The sequence below is a fragment of the Syngnathus scovelli genome, chromosome 3, assembly GCF_024217435.2.
Source record: "Syngnathus scovelli strain Florida chromosome 3, RoL_Ssco_1.2, whole genome shotgun sequence".
Lineage (NCBI taxonomy): Eukaryota > Metazoa > Chordata > Actinopteri > Syngnathiformes > Syngnathidae > Syngnathus > Syngnathus scovelli.
In genome coordinates, this window is record NC_090849.1 from 17,377,388 (window position 1) to 17,387,022 (window position 9,635).

Sequence of the window (9,635 nt, forward strand, 5' to 3'; positions counted from 1 at the left end):
TTGTTTTATGTTGATATCAAAGCGCTCTACAGAAAATATAACGTAAAATAACAATATAACAGAACTGGTTTGAAGCAGTTGGAGCAAGGGTGTTCAGACTTTTTCTTCCATGGGCCGCATACAGACAAATTGAAGGATGTAAGGCCCTCTTTGATGATAGTTACTTTTAATTTATTACAATAAAAAACATTCAGTCAGTGCACTGTAGGTAAAATATACCAAGGAATTATATGTTAGTTTTATATAAACATTTTTATTTAGGGGCCAAACACATCTGATGACTAGTTGGATCAGCTGAAAACATGTAGGGATTATTGTTGATCTTTTCCAAACAGTTGGATGATGTCTGATGTGTGCGATCTTGCTAAGCAAATACGGATCAGCCCTTCAGTGTTGAGCAATGAGTCTCGGGTTGATCTTCCCATCAGGTTCTTCAGGTATTTGGTTTAGCGCTGCTGGGACACACAAAAGTAGAATCCTCCGTTGCTTATCTATTAGGCGGGTGCAACTCAAGAATGTAACAATGGAGAAGAAAGCTTTGGCTTTGAAGGAAATGATAAGGAGACATGTTCCCAAGCGAGAGAATTTGGATTCTTGGAAGTGGATGAAACAGGAACCAGTCAAGGCATTTGTTGATTTAGCTTTGAACAAGAACACAGAAGACAAGACGGAAAACAGCTTTGACAACAAAGAGATGTGTGAGTACACAAGAAATGCGAAGAAGTTTAAATGTTTTATGGTCAAGATAATTGTCATCGACCTTGAGTACCAACTTTAAAAGATATATCGTAAATTGCGATATACACTTGTCGATATTTGTGTAATCTACCTATTGTGTGTTGCGCAATAGTACTGCAAACAGAGAAGCTGTTTATTGAAGCAGCTAAGAGCAATGATGTGGCTGCAATGAGGACACTCGGAAAGGGGTTGAATGCCAATGCAAAGAATGCGGTGAGTCTCCTCTACCAAGTCATTACGCCTTGAGTCCATCGTAATTTTGTTTTTTTATGTTGCCATCCAGCACAATAGAACAGCTCTTCACTATGCGGTGGCTGGGAAAAACAAGGAAGCGGTTGAGCTGCTTCTACGACGCAGGGTGCAAGTGGATCAGCGGGACAAGGTAAACAGAAGCTGTGAAGTGTAACAACAAAAGATCACAAATGCAAAAGTTCCTCCAAATCCCAATGTGTGTTCCAGTTTGGTGTGGCACCCATTCATTTAGCGGCCTGGTTTGGCAGCTTGGACATCCTGAAATCATTAGTACGGGCTGGAGCAGAACAGAATGTGGAAAATGAGGTGATTTGAACTGTGCTGTCCAAGCCATATGGGCCATATTTTACAAATACATCTTCACTCATGTGTGTTTCATTAACATTTTAATAAAGATCGGCTTTCTAAATAGAGCTTTTGATTTCCCCCCTGCAGGAAGGACTGAACATCATGCACTGTGCTGCTATCAACAATCATATTGACATAGTGGAATACATTATCAACGACCTGCAAATGAAAGAACTGGACAAAGATGATCATGTACTCCATTTGAGAAGTTGTAGCGTTTTAATAGTGCCATTAATACAAAGGAGATATTTGTAATATGAATACTCAACAACAATGTAACGCTATTGAGGATATAGACAATGGAGGATAGGGTGACTCGTTTTTTTTTTTGTATACAAATTTAGTATGTGTATATTAATAGTCCGAGAAGATTCTAAAAAAGCCTTCGTGATGCTATGAATCCATATTGGTAAAATCAGATTCAGATGAAATGCATTTGTGTCTCAATCGTTGCCTTTCAGTCAGGCCACCGTGCATTTGCTATGGCGGCAGAGCATGGCTGCGTGCAAATGTTGGAGATGCTGATGGAGCCGTATTACAACATGGCCACCATGAAGCCCAACAAGGTTCGTAGTGTGTGTATGAGTCATTGCTGCTTTCCAGTCTGTGTGGGTCATTGCTGCATCAAAGCTCAAAGTCAAAGCCACTTTCGGCTCTCCTCCCTCCCTTCTTGCCAGAGAGGAGACACGCCCCTGCACTTAGCTGCCAGGAACGGCCACTTGGACGCTGTCCATCTGCTGCTGCTCAGCTTCGATGTTCGGGATGAAGTTAATATGGTAGACGATCATATGAAACACCTTCACTATCACAAAGTAGCTACTATGCAACCGTGTGGTCTCACTGGACAATGCATTGGAGGTCCAAATCTATTGAATGATTAATTTGTGCGGTGATTTAAATTCAGACTGTTTTGCGCAGTCAAATAACTTGATGTTTGTGACTAAACATGCAATTGTAATGGCATGTCTTTTGTGGATAGTGTGTATAAAAGCAGAGTTCTGAAATGTTCTGAAAAATATTGGTTTAAGGAGGTGCTCGGTTATGTAACCACAGTTGTTTTCTAACTTTCTATTTTCATACCAATGTATAATAATGAAGCACATCCGCCTCACAGTTTGAATTTGATCAACGGTTCAGCCCTTCTCTCTATTTTTTTTTTACCTGATAGAAATAGCCACATCATTTCAAGAAATAATAGTTTTTTTTATTTTTTAACGCAAGGTCACAGTTTTATTTTTAAACGCAGTATTCAGTATTCAGTATTCTTGGTATTCAGCCATTGTTCGTTGCCCCTGACGAGCTGTGTGTGTCTTAGGACGGTGAGACTGCTTTGTACCAGGCTGCCGCTAACGCTCAGGAACAATGTGTCCTGGCTTTGCTGGAAGCCGGCTGCAACCCCAACATCCAAACAAAAGTACAGCTACACACACTCAAGACACATGACACAATTTTAATAGCATCAGCTTAACCCTTTGTGCTACATGTCTGTTTGTGGTAACTCCAATTTATTTTTATTTTTTTTACAGAGAAAATGCAGCGCCCTTCACCCAGTTTCAGAGCAAGGAGACGCATCCCTTGTCCGACTTCTCCTACAATATAAAGCCCACACAGATTTTCAGAATGAGGTATGCCTTCTCCGTTCATCGTAAGTGAAGGAACGACATTATCAACCGACACTTCATACATGCTCAAGGACTTGGAAGTTCCTCTCCACCTGGCAGTTAAGAACAGCCACATCCCCGTCATCCATTATCTATTGGAGGCAAGATGCAACTTAAATATCACCAATAAGGTAAAATGTAAAGATTGACAATCAATAATAAAAGAAGCTTAAAACCACATGTGATGAACATGCTTTGTGTTAAGAGGTTTCAGTCTGCTATGCATCTTGCTGCTGAGCTGGCAAGAATCGATGTGGTGGAAATGCTACTGAAAACTGAAGTTGATTTGACGCTCCAAGACCGGGTAAGGAATGACCTCAACTTTGACACATTTAGATATTTGTTATTGATGAAAATCCTCTTCATGTTGTATTTTAATACATTCTTTGAATGCATATTATTTGGGCGCACTTGTAGCAGGGAAAAACGGCGCTGGGTGTGGCCGCCAGAGCAGATGAGGTGATCATCGTGGACATGATCATCAAGGCAGAACGATACAACGCATTGAAGAAAGTGAGAGACTTTTTCAACGCATGTTGCATTGTCAGTCATAGTCATCAAAAGTGACCATTTAATTCCTATTTAATTTCATGATTGATTTTCAATATGCTCAAATGTGACATTCATATTGCAAATGTTGACGGGACCAATAAGCCTTTTCATGTAGCTTCCAAAGCTGGTAATATTTATCAACCCACTGACAGGATTTAATACCCCCTTCAGGCCAACCCAGATTGTTATGAGAATGTTCACAGCGAGTATCCGCTAACATTCAAACTGGACCACCGCAATGAGACCAAGCAGATCCGCTCGATTACCTGGCGCCTGGCCTACGAGCTTCTGAAGGCAGGAGATTGGAAGCGTCTGGCTGAACACTGGGGATTCACTCTGGAGCAAGTGTCAGCCATCGAAAGCCAGTGGACGGGTAAATGTGTCTGATTACTTTTGGCCAGTGTCACCTTACACATTATGCAAGTTAAGAATTTGGTTTATTTTTACAATTGTGTAACATTAATGACCTAAAAAACGTCCATGAACAGAAAATTTGGAAAGGCCGAATTGGACGTACAGTGAAAATATTTGTGTTGTACCTTCGATTTTGTACCGTGGCTTATAGTTAAGAAATGTGGCTGATTCAATTGATTACTAAACTAGGATGAAAAGTTTATTTTATTTATGTGCTATGTATTTGTTCATAGGTCAGCATAGCTATAAAGAACACGGCAACAGGATGTTTCTGATCTGGCTCCACGGAGCTGAGCTGGGGGGGAAAAGTCTTCTCATAGAACTCTATCAGGCCCTTTTCCACACAGGACACAGCAGAGTTGCAGGTATTTCATTTTTAAAATATTTTTAGTGGGTTTACAGAAAAAAGTCCTTAAATGTACAATTTGTGTTGGTTTGAATGTTGTAATTTTTTTCCACTTTTTTCTTTCTTACAGAAAAGATACGGACGCAATCAGAGAGTGTCAGCAGTAAGAGCTGCAGAGTTTCATAATTGCGGGTGTGACATGCGACATTTTTAAATATAACATCACTTACAAGACACTTGTATAGAAAGGTGACTCTAAAAATAATTTATTATGCATTTAAAAAAAAGCACCTGAGGTTTGGTTTGATGTTCTAAAATGCACTAAAATACAATATGTCTATTATACATGCACATTTTCCTGAATATTAACATTAAATTAAATGCTTCACTTTGAAAGCTGCACTGTTAAAATATTTACATGGGTGGATCCCACCATGAACGTTAGTGAGGTTGTGAAAAATAATTGTTCAATTGCTCTTTACCCCAACAAAAGAAAAAAAGAAAGAAATTGTAAAGCTACACCCACAGTAATAATCACAGAGTTGTTGCATAGTCGGTAAAATCCTTCATCTAGAAAATGCTGGTTTATATGAGACGTGCGTGTAATTTAATTAATCAACTACTTTGATAGAGTGTCCATTAAAAGGGTTTGTTCTGGAGGATGACTTCACAACAGTGGATGTGCGGGTACCCTGCTGGGAAGGGCGAACACTTTTGGCAGTAACAGCAATCGTGTGCTTAGAGAAAAGAAAGAGGCGGTGGTAGATTAGATTCCAACACGTTTGTAGAAATACTTTATCCTTCCATACCTGTGCAATAGGTTGATGGCGTTCGACAACAATGGAGGTCATGGACGGTGATACCCCCATCATTTGGCAGCTGCTGCGTACACTCTTCGCGGCAAAAGGTTGTGCTGTAATGCGGGCTGTTATCGTTTTTGCCGATTTCTGATGGCCAGCCGTGATTATCCGCGCAGAGGTCTATGGAGACGATTAGCATTTAGTGAGGCCACGAGCAAGGGCAAAATAAGTCCGTTAAGATTGCTAAAATCGTGTAAGAATTTGCTACCAGAAAACGATTGTCTTTTGCTACCTGGTGAAAAGTTATTCGTGAGAAAATGACGCAGCGCACCTGTTTGTGGAAACTTATGGCGGCCCCTTGTGGCAAAGAACCGTGAGCAGCTGATTGGGATGGAAAGACTTCCCTGGTGTACCACACGCCCATCTGAAGAAAAGGGATGCAAGGGATGATATTTACATGGAAGGTGATGTTATGGGGTTACAGAAGAGATTTAATCAAGACGACAGTTCTGACATACCATGCTGTTGTCTTCATGTTGGGTAGGAGACTTTGGATGGTCAAAGTGAACCGGGCTGCTACCGGGACATTGAGCCATGGCTGCAGAATCAGGCTCATCCCAAGGTGGTGGAGGGTCTGCGAGATGTAATAGCAAAATGGTTTCTAGTGAGTGTCAAATAGCTGGTGGCTCTTTGATATCACATTTAGTCATGTGTGGAAGTTTGCATTTGTGATTTCTTTTGAATGTAGTCAACGTCATGAATAGAGTGGACATTACAGGTGCTGGTGTGCATTCTGGACGAAGACCAGCCTCCAGTGGCGCCGTGTTGAGAGGAGCGAGGATATTTGGAGGCGGTAGCCTGACCAAGAGTTTGCTTAGAAAAAAACGTAAAGGAAAAAACATTACATTTTATACACACTGGAAAAAATATTACTATCCTTCGAAAAGAACAACAAACACCCCAAGAGAACTATTGTAGCCTACTTCACGTTCTAAATGTACCTGTGTCACCAGATGATGGTAGTCTACAGGAGCAGAGCTCATAGGTGGAGCCACACTCGGCATCTCCAGATTGCTTCGCATACTCTTGCCGACGTGCTGGGTGGAACTGCGAGCCGTTCCACTTTTTGTAGTTTTTTGTTGGCTGCTTATCCCCGCACCCGCACCTCCCTGTTGAAACGATTAGTACATATTAAGTGTACTTACACGGTTACAAGGTTGACTTGGAAACACTGCGACTCTGTTACTCACCTGATCGTGGAAGCCAGGGCCTGGCCCGTGTGGGAATGAGCTGGGTGGAGGTGGAGGGTCATCAGGAGGAAAATTGGGATCTGTAGTGAGCAAACAGAATTGCTCAGTGGGAATTATAGACTGAAATGCATGGAACCAATCTGGTTTTTCTCCTTCATTGAAAAGTGCCCCCCCAATACCTTCAGAACTCAAAAGGTGTGTGTCATTACATACCATACCCATCATGGTTTTGGGGTTCTCCATCCGTGGGATTAAACAGGTGGAGGGTCTCCATGTTGAGAGCACACACACCCCTCATCAGGGCTTTCCTCATACACACTTCTCTGTGTTCTTGCTCAAGTTGCAGTCTCTCGATCTCTGCGTGTGCCTTCGCGAAAGCCTCATTGTGTTCCTTAGTCATCTAAAATGGACAAAGAAAACACAAACGTTATTATCTACTGACCGTGATGACAGGAGTTACATACAATTTACTCGTAGACAATCTATAGCAGTAAATAGAAACAAGATTCTAAACATTGTACTAACAAAACTTTGAAAACGGTAACATAGGCTTTCATACCGCTACACGGGGACCATACCCACCGTTTGAATCCGCGCCTCGTAATTTTCCGACAGCCGGTTGCACACTTCTTCTGCTTTTGCGCGACATGCCTGCTCCATCCTGGCCTTCCACTCCTTCAGGTAGGCAGAGTGCCACATCAACCACGCTTTCCTTTTCAGACGCAAATCATAGTGCTGCTGCGCCATCTTGCTAGTGAAGGCCTGAAAAGGAAAAGACAATGTGCATTAAGCCACTGAAATAAATACCACGAAAACAATTCTGCCACACACTCAAAAATGTGTCTATTGGTGAATGCTGTGGGCAACCTAGAAATTCTAAATCATGGGGGCACAGACTGAATCACTCTACCTCCTCTTTGGCTTTGCTATACTGAAGTTTCCATTTGGTGAAGGCGCTCATCTTTTCAAGCTTCTGTTTTTGTTTGTTCAACACCACATTCAGATTTCTAATCATCTGAAGGACGGGACAGTACTTAACGATCAGCCCATGCAAATTTCATTATGCTAGATGGTTATCATACACAATGCTAAATGTGTGCACCTCGTCCTTTCGCTTGTTGTTAGTCTCAGAGGTGTGTAGCAGATTTTTCAGACGTTCCAGCTCTGCCTTGTAGGCCTCGGTTTCGCCTGAACGACAGTCCCTTTCCTTTTGCAACTCTCGCCTGTGTTGATTTATCAAGGCCAGCCTCCAGTCCATCAGCTCCCTCAGCACATTGGTCTGATTGGCAGAGAGGGGGACATGAGCTGTGTTATTAATCAAAATGCAGTCACAACCTCAATTATTACACTCCATAACTACAAATCACCATAATCGTTAAAAAACAATTCTTATGACTGTTGTTTATACAAGAAAACCATACTTTGATTTATACATTTGAATTGCTTTTTTTTTTTTACATTTTAAATGAGCAATTATTTTGTTTTCTTTTTTAAAAATGTTTTTTGCCATGACATTTAATATGAGGCAACAGTTATTAAACAGCTATCACAGGCTTTATGATGTTAAAGCCTAAAATAAATAATACTTTACGTAACTTTGTATGGGGAAATATAGCTTTATAATATGTTTGACCTTGAAGGCTTTATTGTTAGAATAACAATCATTTGTGAAATTACATCACATATTGCACTAATACGCAAAAAAACTTCATTATTGCAATTCCATTTTAGGGCTCATTTTGAAACGTCTGGAAGACGAAACCATGTCACTAAACTGACCTTCAGGTTTTGGCTCCATGTGTCAAGAAATGTTTCCATCCTGGTAATATTCTCCTCAGAGGTGAAGAGATCCATTTCAGTGTAGTCAATGTAGCCTTGACTATTTGGTTGTGCACTCTCAGCTGCATCTTGTGAAGTGTCTCTGTTTCTCAAATCTCTGCGAGTAGTGTTCTCCGTCCTCTCTAGTAGCAAACACAAACAGATCAGAGACTTAACAACCCAAATAGTGAAACAGGTGTTGGTCAGGGAGAAACTCAGAACTCTGCAATACCTGCTATTTGTGAATTTTCCTGTGGATTAGGACGTCTTGAAGAGAATGATTCCGTAGGCAATACTGGGAGATAGGCCTCATCATCTGAAGACATCTAGACAGGGATGTGAGCTGCAGAAAGAACATCTCGGCTTTATACTGATGCTTAGGACATGAATAACAATCTAGCTTAATATGAGGGGAAATAAAAATTACAATTCTACCTTAAATTTAAAGTTTCCGATCTAAATGGTGCTGAATCAATTTATAACAAAGGAAGAAAAGAAAAATTCAGCAAGTTAGGATCAAAATAGCTTTGATGTAATAAACTAATACGAAAAAGTACCGACCAAATAACACGACCAAAGGTGCTAAAACGTAACACAGTAAAATGAACAAATTTGTAAATGTTCCTTTTCGATTTCGCTGCAAATTTTCGACAACACAATGTAACTAAAAGGGTAAAAGAGTAAAGGTGATTGGTGATTTAAATATGGGGAAATAATATTTATATTACAAAAGAGAATATTCCTTAGCTTTACCTTCCTGGTAATTCGTCGGTTGGGAGAAGCTTGCTAAATCGTTTGAAATCCAGCAGCAAGTCAACAACAGAGTATGTTATTGGGTACTCAGAGAGTACAGCCAAATACACGCAACTCTGATTGGTTATATTGTTTCCTGGTAACGCTAAGTTGAAAGAGGCAGGCGGAGCTCAAATCGCCTTATAAAGCCTCCTATGTGTGTTCCTGGTGTCGAGCAGCTAGAGTAGAATAACAGGATGGAGACGTGTCACAAGTGTATTTTTTTAAAATTTATTTATTTTTGTTACCGTATACACTCTAGTTCTCGCGTGTCAAACTCAAGGCCCGGGGGCCAGATACGGCCCGCCACATCGTTTTATGTGGCCCGTGAAGACAAATTGTGCATCACATTCGTGTGTCATTACTAGAATTGCAAATTGTCTTCACTTTTAATATCTTTTTTTTAAATATTTGACCAGTTTTTACTCATCTGATTTGAAAACGAGTTATTTGTCAGTTTATTTTGTAGCTTTTACTGAGGTGCTCATACATTTATTTGGGTTGACAGTCATAATGGCTCTCCGAAAGAAGCTATGACTATAATGCGGCCCGCGAAAAAAAACGAGTTTGACGCCCCTGCTCGAGCTGAATAATGCGCTCAAATGTATTTTGAAAATAGAGATGTCTTCTCTCTTTTTGTTCTGTTTCCAACGATATATCCCTA

At 40.7% G+C, this 9,635-nt stretch overlaps 2 protein-coding genes across 5 annotated transcripts; one reads left to right on the top strand and one right to left on the bottom strand.

Annotated features, from left to right (window-relative positions):
* Positions 1-129: 129 nt before the first annotated feature.
* ankdd1b (ankyrin repeat and death domain containing 1B) lies at positions 130-4,707 on the top strand. Its single transcript, XM_049762237.1, has 15 exons — positions 130-698; positions 851-951; positions 1,022-1,120; positions 1,198-1,296; positions 1,426-1,530; positions 1,800-1,904; positions 2,016-2,114; positions 2,654-2,752; positions 2,865-2,963; positions 3,032-3,130; positions 3,205-3,303; positions 3,417-3,512; positions 3,723-3,924; positions 4,199-4,330; positions 4,442-4,707. Exons 1-15 carry the CDS (start codon positions 401-403, stop codon positions 4,495-4,497), a joined length of 1,788 nt encoding a protein of 595 aa, XP_049618194.1. The 5' UTR covers positions 130-400; the 3' UTR covers positions 4,498-4,707.
* On the bottom strand, positions 4,549-9,076 carry poc5 (POC5 centriolar protein homolog (Chlamydomonas)). 4 transcript variants are annotated; one of them, XM_049762240.2, is made up of 15 exons: positions 8,741-8,926; positions 8,615-8,645; positions 8,412-8,522; positions 8,141-8,322; positions 7,464-7,640; positions 7,272-7,376; positions 6,944-7,123; positions 6,575-6,761; positions 6,362-6,441; positions 6,113-6,280; positions 5,888-5,984; positions 5,630-5,745; positions 5,443-5,535; positions 5,121-5,291; positions 4,549-5,048 (listed from the first exon to the last, which is right to left on the bottom strand). In XM_049762240.2, exons 3-15 carry the CDS (start codon positions 8,503-8,505, stop codon positions 4,923-4,925), a joined length of 1,776 nt encoding a protein of 591 aa, XP_049618197.1. In that variant the 5' UTR covers positions 8,506-8,522; positions 8,615-8,645; positions 8,741-8,926; the 3' UTR covers positions 4,549-4,922. The 4 variants fall into 4 exon arrangements, with proteins under 4 accessions (XP_049618197.1, XP_049618196.1, XP_049618195.1 ...); XM_049762239.1 differs by lacking the exons at positions 8,615-8,645; positions 8,741-8,926 and adding an exon at positions 9,066-9,076 and having other exon boundaries at positions 8,412-8,523; XM_049762238.1 differs by lacking the exons at positions 8,615-8,645; positions 8,741-8,926 and adding an exon at positions 8,933-9,069.
* Between the last annotated feature and the right edge of the window lie 559 nt (positions 9,077-9,635).

Bases quoted from the DNA above. Each gene is read 5' to 3' on its own strand.
- ankdd1b (XM_049762237.1), top strand. From the start codon at position 401: ATGAGTCTCGGGTTGATCTTCCCATCAGGTTCTTCAGGTATTTGGTTT. The intron at 699-850 runs GTGAGTACACAA...GTTGCGCAATAG, and splicing joins CTTTGACAACAAAGAGATGT to TACTGCAAACAGAGAAGCTG. The intron at 3,513-3,722 runs GTGAGAGACTTT...TACCCCCTTCAG, and splicing joins GATACAACGCATTGAAGAAA to GCCAACCCAGATTGTTATGA.
- poc5 (XM_049762239.1), bottom strand. From the start codon at position 8,505: ATGTCTTCAGATGATGAGGCCTATCTCCCAGTATTGCCTACGGAATCA. The intron at 6,762-6,943 runs GTGGGTATGGTC...TGTCCATTTTAG, and splicing joins ACGAGGCGCGGATTCAAACG to ATGACTAAGGAACACAATGA. The intron at 5,049-5,120 runs GTATGGAAGGAT...CTTTTCTCTAAG, and splicing joins GCCATCAACCTATTGCACAG to CACACGATTGCTGTTACTGC.